The sequence below is a fragment of the Leuciscus leuciscus genome (assembly GCF_965113295.1).
Source record: "Leuciscus leuciscus genome assembly, contig: SUPER_11_unloc_9, whole genome shotgun sequence".
Classification (NCBI taxonomy): domain Eukaryota; kingdom Metazoa; phylum Chordata; class Actinopteri; order Cypriniformes; family Leuciscidae; genus Leuciscus; species Leuciscus leuciscus.
The window spans coordinates 61,275-76,532 of NW_028118538.1; the positions used below are offsets into that span (position 1 = coordinate 61,275).

Genomic DNA, 15,258 nt, shown 5'->3' on the forward strand with positions numbered 1-15,258 from the left:
CAATAAAATCAAGTATGCTGCCATATTGCTCCTATTACTGATACAATAAATGTTTGTATGTTTCTTAGATTTATGAGCTTTTTATTTTCTTTTGTTTTAACAGTAAAGTGATAGTTTTCACTGATACTTACTGAACTTTAATCACGGGCCGCAGCTTCTGAAGAACCTTCAGTTTTTCAGCTTTATTGTTTTCTCCAACAAATGTATTAATATCAAACTTCTCCAGACTCTTCTCTGATGTCAACAATACAAAAACTACAGCTGACCACTGAGATGAAGAGAGTCTGGCTTCACTTATTGTTCCAGATTTCAGATACTGTTGTATTTCCTCGACTAGTGACTGGTCGCCCAGTTCATTCAGACAGTGGAACAGATTGATGGATTTCTCTGGAGAGTCAATAGTCCTGATCTTCTCCTTGATGTACTCAACTGTTCTCTTACGAGAGGTCTCTCGTACTGCGTAAGATATCTTACGCTAGGGGAAAATCCTTTTTCCGCGAGATATTGAAGCCAAAAATTATCCTTAATTTTGTAATAATGCAAAACGCGTTGCGGCAGCATGCAGACATAGGCGAGGCAGCTCGCGCGCCTATTGGCTGCTCTGCGGCAACTGCAGCAGCCTATCGAGCGAGGCCTGGCGTGACGCCAGACCCAATCAGGGCACTTCGCGCCCGCTGCGTCACGTCCCGCCGAAATGGGCGTGGTCTAGGCCTATAAATACCGCTCGCAGGCAGCTATTATCTGATTTTTCATCCTTCAAGCGAAGCACACGCATCGCTGGAGCTGGATAAGAAGCCGCGCCGTCTGAAAGAGAGCACCTTCAGCGGGACGAGTCACTGAAGTCGCTGGCCGCGCCGCCTTCCTGCTGCGCTATCCGGTGTTATATCCTTTCTCTGCTACTGTGTTTATGTATGTGTGTGTGCTCGCCGCCGCGACACACACTCCCATTGCACTAAAAGAGCTGGGCGTCTTTTTCAAGACGCCCCTTTTCCTGATCACGCAGCTCTTGCACTCGCTGACGGCGACTGCCCTCACTGCGAGTTAGTTACTGCCTATGGTGACTCTGAGGACTCACCTGGCATCCTTCTCCGAGACTTCTCCTCCGAGGATGGACTGACCTTCAATTTCTCATACATTTCCCAGTTCCCTGATCATGCGACTGGAAATATCAATATTGCAGCAGGCGAGCCTGTTTTAATACAAGCGCGCCTACAAGCATACGCCGAAGAAAGCATGTGACGCTCTTATATGCTCGTGCATCCGAAAACCTTTGTGTTCCCCCCTGTGGCTCAGTGGCGGAATCATTGGTTTTTCCTCACGAGAGACCGGAATTCGAATCCCGGTCTAGCGGCAGTTAAAATTATGCCGCCAATGCTTCGCTCTGTCAGTTCCCTGAAAAGCGACTGCAGATGTGCATTTTGCAGCCAACGAGCGCGTTGCACAACCCGCTCGCCTGCACCCAAACACCGTTTCTATGGTTTCCGTGCGTCACTGGCGAAAGGAGAAAAGAGCGTTTCTGGTCCCCCCGCGGACGGACCGACCTCCTCTTTCTCGTACATTTCTCATTCCCCTCTGAAGTTCGGGCGACTGGAAATGTCAGTATTGCAGTGAGCAAGCCTGTTGTAATACACGCATGCCTGCAAACAAACGCCAGCACGTTGACGCTCTCTTATAATACTCGCGCTAACCGAGTTACAATGTGTCTCCCCCTGTGGCCCAGTGGCAGACTCTCAGGTTTTTGCACGCGAGAGACCCGCGTTCGATCCCCGGGTCTACCGGCAGATAAAATTATGCCGTCAATGCTCGCTCTGTCAGTTCCCTGAAAAGGCGACTGCAGATGTGTATTTTGCAGCCAACGAGCGCGTTGTACAACCCGCTCGCCTGCACCCAAACACCGTTTCTATGGTGTTCCGTGCGTCACTGGCGTAAAAAAAAAAAAAAAAAAAAAAAAAGGGAGTTTTTCTGGTCCCGCTGCGGACGGACCAACCTCCTTTTTCCTATACATTTCCCATTCCCCTCTGGAATTCAGGCGACTGGAAATGTCAATATTGCAGTGAACAAGCCTGTTGTAATGCACGCAGGCCTGCAATAAACGCCAGCATGTTGACGCTCTCTGTTTCTATGGCAACTTCTCGCTCGTTCAGTTCCAGTAAATGTGACTGTTCCAGTGTGTCCTGCAGTAAACAAGTCGGTTCTGTCACCCGCTTGCCTGCACACAAACGCCGTTTTTACGGCTACCCAGATAAATCCCATAAGTGTGAATTTTTCTGGTGTCCCGGCCACGGCCGATGGTGCTTTATGTGTAGAAAGAATGCCCACTGCCCAGCAGTGATGGAGTACTCGAGTCCTGGACTCGGACTCGAGTCCGACTCGAGTCCCTATTCTCTGGACTCGAGTCCGACTCGAGACTCTATTCTCAGAACTCGTGACTTGACTTGGACTCGCGGACTGATGACTCGTACTTGGACTCGGACTCGAGGATATATAAAATCGGACTTGAGCATTCATCAAATGAATGACGTTGGATGAAGTTTCTGACTAAATAGGTTTTAAAATTTGATATAAGATGTTACACTTTTCCTGTTTTGGGCTCCAAGACCGGACGGGATCTCTTTTTTTCCTGCATATAAGAACGAGCAGAGAGAAAGCCCCAGCCGCGCGCGCGCTCTCATCGTCTTCAAAAAACACGAGCGGTGCTCCCTCCTCTAATATTAATCAAAATCAATTGACACGATAGTAAAAGGTCGGAAGACCGAAGTTTCACGTAGATCATTCAGAGATTTTTTCTCCTGAATTACCGCGAGGTGTGAATTGTGCAAAAAAAAAAAAAAACCTTTGCCTTATCTTCTCTGAAAAGCGTTCCGCACATTCAGCTGACATTAGCCACAATTTCAATAAACGAAAAGACCTATCTAGTGATGACATGTTTTCTGTGTTGACACAAATCTTGTCCTGCCCTAAACTGCCGAGATAATCACACAAGGCTACACGTCCATTAATGACACGTCCGATTCGCGAACTAATGACTCCTTTGAAGAATTCACTTTAATGAATGGTTAAAACAACTGTCCATCTGTCCAACAACGAACTCACGAGACGTCTGAATCGGTGTATAACAAATCGGTAAACACTTTACAATAATGTTCCATTTATTAAACTCTAGTTAACTACATTAGTTAACATTTAGGCTAATAAACTACACTTCTACAGCATTGTTAATGTTAATTTTAACATTTAGCCTAATAGCCTACATTATTGAAATCAAAAGTTTTTATTTATATTTATTTATATTGTATTTATTTATTTAATATTTATATTTGTCAACACAGTGGTGTCATTTTTGTTTAATGTAGACCCTCTTTTGTAATTATATCAGCTCTTTAAAGGTGCCAGATTAGAGAAATGTAGGCAGTCTTGAAATATAACACAGACTCAACCTTGATGACTCGACTCGGACTCGAACACTGGGGACTCGAGACTCGACTCGGACTCGAACTCAGGTAATGGTGACTCGACTCGGACTCAACTCGGTCTCTTCATTGGTGACTCGGACTTGGACTCGGACTCGAACACGGGGACTCGAGACTCGACTCGGACTCGACAGTTGGTGACTTGACTACAACACTGCTGCCCAGTGCCCATCTCTACACACAAGCACAGCCCGTCACACAGGGCTCGCGCACATGAATCGACTCAGATCGATTGCGCTTCAAACATGGTGAATGTGCCCACTAACACCACGTTATGCATGTCTCACGGTTTCTGTAAAAACGAAACCAACGTGCATTCGCTTCACTCAAGCGAACGATGCTTTCAGTGTGGTAAATGTGCCCGCTGTCCCGCGCCCACATCCACACATAGACATGACAGTTCCTACGGGAACCGCCCAGCCCTCCCCCTCGCGGTTGACCGCCGCAGAGGAGTCGAGCGCGGGCAATCTGCCCGCTGTTATCAGCGCGCCCCATGCCTCAAATGTCACGAGCGCGACGCTTGTGTTACAGCACTCCGAAGCCTCCCCATCGCTGAGCGAGCGGAGCGCGCTTCGTATTCAACCCCTAGCTATTCATGCGGACGCATGGGCAAAGCTGCCCGGGGTTTCGAAGTGGGTGCTAAACATTATAAAAAGAGGCTATTCGCTACAGTTTCGCCGACGCCCTCGCCGCTATGTGGCGCGCGTCGAGACCACGGTAAAAACAGAAGTAGCACATTTACTTCGAGCCGAAGTGGCGAAACTATTGAGCAAAGGGGCCATAGAGCCTCTCTCTCAAGTTCAGAGCGAAGGAGGGCTATACAGCAGATACTTCCTGGTACCGAAAAAAGACGGGGGTCTCAGACCCATACTAGATCTAAGGCAACTGAACAAAGTGCTTGTGAAGCGACAGTTCAGGATGCTCACGACCAGACAAATCCTTGTGCAGATTCGCCAAGGAGATTGGTTTGTGTCAATAGATCTGAAAGACGCATATTTTTCAAATACAGATAGCGTCACGTCACAGGCGATATTTGAGATTCGCCTTCGGGGGCCAGGCATATCAGTACACAGTCCTGCCGTTCGGTTTGTCCCTGGCACCCCGTACATTTACGAAGTGCATGGATGCGGCGCTCGCACCCCTCAGAATGAGAGGCATGCGAGTACTGAACTATTTGGACGATTGGCTGATTCTAGCGCAATCTCGCGCAGTGCTCATAGAACACACGACCATTTTACTCGATCACCTCGAGGATTTGGGTCTCAGTGTCAATTGGGCGAAGAGCTCTCTGTCACCCAGTCAGAAGATATCTTTCCTGGGCACAGAATTGGACTCGCTGTCCATGATAGCGCGACTATCACCACAGCGCGCGGTAGACATTCAACGCACAGCGAACTCGTTTTCGCTGCGGCGCGTCTGTCCCGCTCAAGAAATTTCAGAAGATGCTAGGTCTCATGGCCTCAGCATCATCAGTGCTCCAGCTGGGCCTGCTCCGCATGCGCCCGCTGCAGTTTTGGCTGAAAGCGCGAGTCCCACGCAGAGCGTGGGCATCTGGTTCGCTTCGCCTCAGGGTCAATCAGAAGTCACAACTCTGAAACCTTGGAGAGCGAACGACTGGTACCAATCAGGTGTAAGCCTGGGGACTTCCTCGAGGGTGAGAGTGGTGTCCACGGACGCGTCCACCTCGGGATGGGGAGCGCTGCTCGAGGGCAGACCGTTCTTCGGCCAGTGGTCGGAACGGGAAAAGCTCCTGCACATAAACTGCCTCGAAATGACCCACAGACAGTCCAACTGCTGTGGAAGAAATTCGGCAGAGCGGAAGTAGACCTGTTTGCGTCTCAAGAAAACGCTCACTGTCCAGAATTTTTCTCCAAGAGCAGGAACGCGCTGGCCCATGTGTGGCCCCGCCGCCCGCTCTATGCTTTTCCCCCCGTCTCTCTCCTGCCTCAGGTGATAGAACGGATCAGGGAAGAAGGATGCTCAGTATTGCTGGTGGCACCGTTCTGGAAAAACCAACCTTGGTTCCCAGTCGTGATGTAGTTAGCAAGTACTGCCCCGTGGCCAGTACCAGTGAGGAGCGACCTCCTCTCACAGGCCCACGGCTCGATCTGGCATCCTCACCCGGAACTATGGTCCCTTCATGTCTGGGCCATCAACGGGTACATGTTGGACTCCCTAAAGGAGTATTAAACACGATCACGCAGGCTAGAGCTCCGTCTACGAGACGGCTCTACTCCTCGAAATGGTCAGTGTTTTCGGGCTGGTGCACAGCCCGTGGTGTGTCACCCACAGACTGTGGTGTGACGGAGGTGTTTTCCTTCCTACAAGAGCTGTTGGATGAGGGCAGGGCCCCCTCCACGCTCAAAGTTTATGTGGCGGCTATAGCAGCGTTCTCAGGAATAACGCTTGGTCAGTCATAGGAAGGAACGATTTAGTCATCCGCTTCCTTAGAGGGGCTAAGAGACTGAATCCTCCCAAACCTCCCTCAGTCCCCGTATGGGACCTTTCTACGGTTCTGGAAGCCATGAAAGGTGCGCCATTTGAGCCTTTACAGTCAATTGATTTGAAACACCTGTCTTTCAAGACGGTGTTTTTGCTGGCTCTCGCTTCAGTGAAGCGCATAGGGGATCTACACGCGCTCTCTGTGAGTGCGGCGTGCATGGAGTTTGGGCCTAATGACTCAAAAGTTATACTCAAACTTAAGCACGGTTATGTTCCAAAATCCCTCAACACACCGTTTAGGGCGCAGGTTATCTCCCTGTCAGCCCGATGAGGAAAGAGACGCGAGCCTCCTTTGCCCAGTCAGGGCATTACGAGCTTATGTGTCTCGCTCGTCTGTTTTCAGACAGACGGAGCAGCTCTTTGTTTCATTTAGCGGGCGTTCTAAGGGACTAGCCGCGTCGAAACAGAGCCTATCCAGATGGATAGTTGATGCTATAGCGCTGGCATACGCCTCCAAGGGCATGCAGTGCCCGTTGGGTGTCAGAGCGCACTCCACGAGAGGCATGGCCTCTTCGTGGGCCTGGTCAAGTGGGATTGTCTTGCAAGATATTTGTATGGCGGCAGGCTGGGCCTCCCCGTCTACATTTATAAGGTTTTATAACCTAGAGGTTCCCGCCCTGCAGGCCAGGCTGCTGTCGGTCTAAGTTTACCAGTATTATCTGACCTGATGCTATCAGCTCAGAATGCTGAGCACAGCTCAATGTTCGACAGTAAAAAGTAGCAGCACGAGATGTGCCTGGGCAGACTGTGTAAGACCCACATTCCCCCATCAGTTCAGGCCGTACCCCGCCCTGTCTGTATGAAATTCGCGTCTCAGCGACGCTGCGATATGTGGAAGAGTGCGGCTTCACCCCTCCCTCTTCCCGGACTCCCTGTGAGTTCCCTGAGTGATTGTGCACTATATGTACCCCGGGCTTTCGCCCTTGGGTCTTTGGTGTCAGATCTCAGCATGCACGGCGTTTTGCATTGGGTCCCCTAGCGTAAGATATCTTACGCAGTACGAGAGACCTCTCGTAAGAGAACGTACTCGGTTACTAACGTAACCTCGGTTCTCTCTAGAAGAGGGAACGAGTACTGCGTATCTTGCCGTGCATGCACACACTCTGGTTGCTTCGATGATGAAAAACCAGATAATAGCTGCCTGCGAGCGGTATTTATAGGCCTAGACCACGCCCATTTCGGCGGGACGTGACGCAGCGGGCGCGAAGTGCCCTGATTGGGTCTGGCGTCACGCCAGGCCTCGCTCGATAGGCTGCTGCAGTTGCCGCAGAGCAGCCAATAGGCGCGCGAGCTGCCTCGCCTATGTCTGCATGCTGCCGCAACGCGTTTTGCATTATTACAAAATTAAGGATAATTTTTGGCTTCAATATCTCGCGGAAAAAGGATTTTCCCCTAGCGTAAGATATCTTATGCAGTACTCGTTCCCTCTTCTAGAGAGAACCGAGGTTACGTTAGTAACCGAGTACGTTTTCTCATTGCTGTCAGACTTTATTCTTCTTCTCAGTGTCATTAGTCCCTGAAGGAGAATCTGATGAGACTCCACTGACAACCCCAGAAGGAAGCGCAGGAAAAGGTCCAGATGCCCATTTTTACTCTGTAGAGCCTCATTCACGGCTCTCTCATGGAGCTCAGAAAATGAAACATGTTTAAACTTAACTTGAAACCAGTCCTTTAATACAAACAACAAATCTGGTTCAGAGACTGGGTCAAATACATTCCTGTTGTTGTTTGTGAAGCAGAGGTGCACATATAAAGCTGCTAGATGTTCCTGAACACTCAGATGAACAAAGCAGAAGACTTTCGCCTGATACAGGCCTGACTCCTCTCTGAAGATCTGAGTGCACAATCCTGAGTACACGGATGCTTCTGTCACATCAATGTCACACTCTCTCAGGTCTTTCTCATAGAAGATCACATTGCCTTTCACAAGCTGCTGAAAAGCCACTTTTCCCAGTTTGAGGATCATGTCTTCATCTGTCAGGTTCTTCTCATAGTCTTTCTCCTGTTTGATGTTGGACTGAAGGATCAGGAAGTGTGTGTACATTTGAGTGAGAGTCTTGGGAATCTCTCCACTCTCTGCTTCACTCAACATCTTCTCTAGAACAGTGGCTGAGATCCAGCAGAACACTGGGATGTGGCACATGATGTAGAGGCTCCTTGATGACTTCAGGTGTGAGATGATTGTATTGGCCAGACTCTGATCACTGATTCTCTTCCTGAAGTATTCCTCCTTCTGTGGCTCATTGAAGCCTCGTACCTCTGTCACTCGATGGACACACTCAGAGGGGACGAGATCGGCTGCTGCTGGTCTAGAGGTGATCCAGATCAGAGCAGAGGGAAGCAGATTCCCCACAATGAGGTTCGTCAGCAGTACGTCCACTGAGGCTGATTCACTTACATCACAAAACCTCACATCACTCTGAAAATCCAGAGACAGACGACACTCATCCAGACCATCAAAGATGAACAACACTTTATATTTGTCACTGGATATTTCCATTTCTTTTGTTTCAGGGAAAAACACATGAAGAAGATCTGAAAGACTGAGTGTTTTGTCCTTCATCAAATTGATCTCTCTGAAAGGTAGTGGAAATATGAGCTGGACGTCCTGATTCACTTTGCCTTCAGCCCAGTCTAGGATGAACTTCTGCACAGAGACTGTTTTTCCAATGCCAGCGACTCCCTTTGTCAGCACAGTTGTGATGGGTTTGTTTTGTCCAGGTAAAGGTTTAAAGATGTCATTGCATTTGATGGGTTTGTCCTCTATTGCTGCTCTCCTGGATTGTGTCTCAATCTGTCTCACCTCATGTTCATTACAGATCTCTCCACTGTCACCCTCTGTGATGTAGAGCTCTGTGTATATCTCTTTCAGGAGTGTTGGGTTTCCCTGCTTTGCTGTTCCCTCATTCAGACGCTTAAACTTCTCCATCAGTTTTGATCTAAATGTGTTCAGGACTTCATGGCTGTAAAATTAAAATAACATGGTATTACATAAGTTAAATATATAGAGTAAAATGTTGTATTTGTTTACCTGTTTGTTTACTTTACCTGACACTAGCATCCCTGCTTTCATTAAAGTCCTGTAGTTGATTCATAGGCTGGTCATTCTTCTTACAGGCGGGTTTTGTTACTGTTGATCTTTGTGGTGGGATTGACCTTAAACATCATGAAGAGAATCGAGAATCAGACAAATTGGTGGATTTGTTTTATATTACCTTAATAATTCACTGTCAACCTCCTAAAACAGATAATAAGTAAATGCACTTATTAATAAATCAACTGCTCAAGGCCACAACTGTAATAATACTAAAAACAAAAACTATAAAAAAAAAAACGTTTGTCAAGACAAACTTTGTGTTAGCTTGAGAAAGCTTTTTATATATTGTAAATATTATATTAAAATAATATATTATTGATTGATTGCTTATAATTTAACATCATGTCAGTTGTCAGAGCTATTTTAATGGTGAGAATAAAAGTAGCAAAATATAAAAAGAGAAATAAACTAAAAACTAAATTTACAAATGTTTTTAAACTAATTCAGCCTCACTTAATAAAAAAAAAATCTATTAATACGAATCAACAGAATAAAAACAGAGTCCTAGAAGAGTTAAAACCATCGCATTCCTTTAAAATCTGCTTTAAAGATAGTGGACTCTGTCATAAGAGGCATAAAGGAGGATCTTCAACTGATAACAAAACCTTGTGCCTATTTGGCAATATGTGCAGATGATTTGGTCCCAGTGATTATCAGAGTAGAAACAATGTTTTCTATCAACAACAGGATTAATTTCATAAAGTTTAAAGGTCATATGATGCGATTTCTTGTTTTCCTTTTTCTTTAGTGTGTTATGTAGCTGTTAGTGCAAGTATAAGATCTGCAGAGTTACAAAGCTCAAAGTGTAAAACCTTAAGAGATATTCTTTATAAAAGTTATAAAGGCTCAGCCACGCCTTCCTAAAACTCTTCTTTCAAACTCGCCCCAACAAATCTAGGTCAGTGTGTGGGGACAGAGTTTCATAAATAAATGTATACGCAAAGAAAGAAGGCGTAACTTTTGTTCTCGCTGTATTATTGTTGCCGCCAGCGCCGCCATGTCGTGGAGACACTGTGTTTTTCGCTGCGAAAGCCAAACTAAATGAGTTTGGCCTTCCAAAAGAGGACACAATTAGAAAACAATGCTTAAACTTTATTTACAACTGTTCCAGAACAGTACAACTAAAATATTCGACTGTGTGATGCGCAATTTTCAGAGGACTGTTTCCAGACCCTGCGAGAGTACAAGGCAGGCCGTGCACAAAGCTGATTCTAAAAAGTGGGGCAATTCCATATTTGCTTGTACATTCTGGCGCTTCTGACTCACACACAGCCTGTAAGTATGTTTTTTTTATATTTTAAGAATTTGCTACTGACTATTCAAAAATCTCTTTCATTCAAATATTTAAATGTCTTTAAGAAATGTTATAGCCTACCTGAGATCAGTCTGTGTATCGTCATTCTTAAAATCTATTGGATGACCCATAGACCCGTCACTCCTCAAAGACACACAGCTGGGCGCTGGTTCTGATCTCTCCTGCTGAACTGAACTATAACAGAACAGATTTAATTAGTTTTTGATGATAATCATCATATGCAAGATCTTCATACTGTTTGGATGAAAAGCACTTGAGGAGGGTTTAGACATTGTTTTCAAGAAATTCATTTAAAACAGACATCTCTTTTATTATGGGCCTATAAAAGGTTATTTCATTTGGAAATATGTTCAGATGATATGGTCCCATGAATTGTCTGAGTAGAAACAATGTCGTAACTTTTGTTCTCGCTGTATTATTGTTGCCGCCAGCGCCGCCATGCAAAGATGATCGCTCATCTTGGACATCTGCATTTTCCGGATCAGAATCGATCTCGAATTGATAAGGTAGTTCTGACATGATCACATGCCTTTATTGCTTCTGGAGCTGATGTTCCAAATATGGTAAGGGGCGAGACATTTCCGTCACACGCTTGAAGGGGTGGTTGATTATGATTTCACTTTTTTAACTTTAGTTAGTGTGTAATGTTGAAGACGAAGTCCTTAAAAAATGCTAATCAATGAATAGAAGATAACACATAAGCTACCTAAATTCATCAACTAACCATTCAGAAATGTACTGTTGCATTCTACATGTTGTCACTTCTTGAGTCTCTCCATTATTGTCTGACTCTGGTTTGAACATAAACATTGACATTTTCAGTGCATGTCTGTGTGAGGTAAAAGGATATAAAATATCTGTGGGGTATTTTGAGCTAAAACTTCACATACACACACTGGGGACATCAAAGACTTATTTTACATCTTGTGAAAAGAGCATTATACCACCCCTTTAAGGTTATCGGGCCAATCACAATGTCCTGGCTAGCTGGCCAATCAGAGCACGCCACACTTTTCAGAACGATGAGCTTTGTAAAAATCAACGCATTTCAGAAAGGCGGGGCATAGAGAAGCAACAATAATGTACAGTATGTGTAGAATAATGAGTATGTTTGTTTTTTAACCTAAAACCGCATAAACACATTGCATTACACCAAATAATGTTATTTTTAGAACCGTCATATGACCCCTTTAATTGTATTACATTGATACCATCTGTTGGTCATTTTTGGAGGAGTCATTTTGGAGGAGGTTATAATGGGTTTGAGGTCAGAATATAGAATAGGGTATTTTTTTGAGCTCTGAATATACATGTAAGGCCACAGCAGCACTGCTGCACATTACCTGCAATTCCACAACGCCCAGGTACCAACAAAAAGGACTACATTTAAAATGACCATTTAAAATGACCACAAAAGTTGGGTGTTTCAAATAATATAAGCATCTCTTTCAATAAAATGCTATTTATCTGATTCCAAGCCATGAAATTGGAACACTCATAGATATGTCTCTCTTGCATCAGGTGAAGACAATGTCTATTATGAATATCATAAATACAAAATACAAAACACTGTCTTTAAGAAATGTTGTAGCCTACCTGAGATCAGCCTGTGTATCGTCATTCTTAAAATCTATTAGATGACCCATAGACCCGTCACTCCTCAAAGACACACAGCTGGGCGCTGGTTCTGATCTCTCCTGCTGAACTGAACTATAACAGAACAGATTTAATTAGTTTTTGATGATAATCATCATATGCAAGATCTTCATACTGTTTGGATGAAAAGCACTTGAGGAGGGTTTAGACATTGTTTTCAAGAAATTCATTTAAAACAGACATCTCTTTTATTATGGGTCTATAAAGGGTTATTTAATATATTTATTTAATGTATTAATTTAAAGTACCTGCAAACTGGAGAAAAATCTTCAACTCTGGATGTTTGTGTGTCATCCATGATGAAGCTGAACAGTTGAAACAGTCTGATCTCCACTGACACTGGATGTAAATGACGAACAAACACTAAACTAAAGTAATTAAACTTAATTAAACATCTTTATCAATGATCTGATCATGAGAGTTGGAGGTAAATAGATAATGACATCGATGCGTTCACTCAAAAAAGTAATTTGAAAAATCATCACATAGCCTAACTTACAGCACGATACACAAAAGAAACCCTGTTCCTTTACTACAGGATGAAAAATGTCAAACACGTCCTTTCAGAAAAAAAGTATTAATGTGGACGTCACCTGTAAAGGGCCTCAAGACATAAAAAGTCCCCTTGATCCAAATTTAGTCTAGATATCCAACCGATTCACAAACTCCTCCATCTTTTCCATCAAGTAGCTAGTACACACATTCCTGTCTACGGTTTTATAAAAGTTTCTGTGAAATACTTACTACTATTTTGTATCGGAACTTAGGAATCGACTGTCTGATTACATGGCGAAACATCAGCTTCCCTTTCAAGGGAACTCGAGCTGCGTCGAGACGCGGTGGGAACGCCCTGCGTGATTGCGTCGTGAAGCACGTGTATAACCAGTCCAATGGAAAGACGAGACGTAATAGGCGGGTGAGATGGTGCTCGATGCAGAGCCAAATGGGAGGAGCTAGAGCTCGAGCTCCCCCTTTTCTGGAGCTCCAGCTCCACCTTGCTAAATTTAGTGAGCGGGGATTCGCTGCAGCGTCAAATGGGAGGAGCTAGAGTTCTAGCTCACCCTTGCTGGATCTAGTGCGAGTTCAACCGTGATGGAGGAAGGACAAGTTTGTTTTGATGCGCAAGATGCTGGCATACATCATATTGTATTTTTCTCTAATATTTGTCGTGATTGATTAAATATTTATCGTTTCTGTGACAAACGCGTAAAAACACCTAATAAGAACATTGCTCACACTGTGTGTGTGTGTGTTTCTAAAAACGGTTGAAACGTATCTAAGTAGCCTATTATTTTATCTTTATAACGGTTTCGTTGTTTTCCTCACTTTTAAAGCTGCTTTGGACAAAAGCGTCTGCTATGATTATGTAAATTACTAGACTTAAAAGGCAATGTGAAAGCTTAGATAGTGCACCCCTATTTATTTTTTGTCCACCGCATTTACGTGTGTGTTATTTGTGAATTAATCTAAATCTGATTAATTTATGAAATAAAAAATAATAAGACTAGGTACCTAATCTGCCCTTTTTGTAGAAGTAAAAGCATACTCCAACAGGCCAGTTGTAATTATTATTATTTTTAATTATATGTAGTTCTTTTTAAATTAATTAAACTAAAGAAATAAGAAATAAAAATGTCTCAAATAAAAATGTATATTTACTGTACCAAACACCACTTTCAATACACAATAGTCACCATACTTTATTAAACAACACTTTATTGGAGGACAAAGCATAAAGTTGATAAAGTAGCATAAAGAAAAATGAGATTCAAGATAAATAAAAATGTGTCTTCAAAAATACGTTACCATCATATGAATCCATTCACAGCTGCTGAAGCCACAAAACGAGTGCCAGAGAATCATATTCAGTCACCTACAGAAAACAGATTTGATATTGTGTTGGAAAATAATGATTCATTATCACAGCTAAACTGGTTTCTTGCTCTTCCCTGTACGTCTCTATCATGTTCGTGTTCTTCTACCTCGTCTAAACAGTTTGTTCAGTTGAAGAACAGAAGATGTGATCACTGATGTGGTGTAGCTTTTTCTCAACCAGAGGAAGAAGTCTCAACATCCCATTGTCAGGCGTTCTCCAGTGCTGGTCTGAAAGTAAAACAAAAAACACAAACCATTCAAATGAAGTTGTTTAATGGACAGTCGGGTCAGCTTATGTTCTGCGTTATTTAAAGCAGTGATGGTTTACTCTGGCCCTCAGCGTCCACTGTCCTGCAGATTTAGCTCCAACCTCAAACCCTCCTGCCTATTGTCTATAAGTAAACCTGAAGACTTTGGTTCAAATTTTCAGATGTGCTCGATTAGGGTTGGAGGTTAACTCTTAATTAACCTCAAAAAGTAGAATGCAAAGGGCCAGAGTTGCCTGTTCCTTACATAAATTTACAAAGCAGCAGTCAGTACATTATATAATATACACATTGAAGTGTTATATATACACATTTAGCTCCTAAACTCTGGAATGGCCTTCCTGATATTGTTCGAGGCTCAGATTCGCTGTCCCAGTTTAAAACTAGATTAAAGACACATCTCTTTAGCCAAGCATTCACATAATACTTACCTTTTATACTACAGTTGAATCAGATTGAATGCATTAATATTAGGAACAGCAGCTACGCTAATTATTTCCCATTTGCTTTTCTGTTGTTATCTCGGGACGCTAGTCCCGAGGTAAATAGAGTACGTCAGCTCCAGTTTGTATCCAGCCTCTCATGGAAACTTCAGATGCCCCAACACCCATGCAGAGACGACTCGAAGCCCGTGAGGAGACGACTCCACGCCCGTGAGGAGACGACTCGACGCAGGCGATATGTTATGCCCTAAATTAATGCATGATTAACTAACTGTATTTTTCTATGTACCTTTTTTTGAAATGCACTTTCTGTAAAGCTGCTTTGAGACAATATGTATTGTGAAAAGCGCTATACAAATAAATTTGAATTGAATTGAATTGAATTGAATTGAATATAGTATTGCAGCACATAATATAAGCGAAGTACTGAACAAAAACAGTTATATCAACAGCAACCTATTTTAAAAGATTTTTAAGAAAGGCATGGTCTCTTTTGAGCCTTTGCCAGTGATGCTTGATTTCTTTCCAGACAACATACTCTTCTGTGAATTGTTTCAAGAGCTTCACTTGGTCAAAAACCAAGTGATAACCTGTACAATGTAAAATTGTCAACATCACAGTAAATTGACCGGTG

The 15,258-nt window shown here is 43.8% G+C and overlaps 1 protein-coding gene across 1 annotated transcript in view; it reads right to left on the minus strand.

The window, feature by feature from the left end:
- LOC309510309 (NACHT, LRR and PYD domains-containing protein 12-like) overlaps positions 1–11,332 on the minus strand; it is a gene marked incomplete at its 3' end in the record, with an annotated part of 59,578 nt that extends 48,246 nt beyond the window's left edge. The window contains exons 1-3 of the mRNA XM_082191297.1: positions 10,445–11,332; positions 9,021–9,128; positions 7,423–8,935 (exon numbers count right to left, since the gene is read on the minus strand). Coding sequence (XP_082047423.1) covers positions 7,423–8,935; positions 9,021–9,128; positions 10,445–10,494 — 1,671 coding nt within the window. The 5' untranslated portion in view covers positions 10,495–11,332. The remainder of the gene's footprint in view (positions 1–7,422; positions 8,936–9,020; positions 9,129–10,444) is intronic.
- Between the last annotated feature and the right edge of the window lie 3,926 nt (positions 11,333–15,258).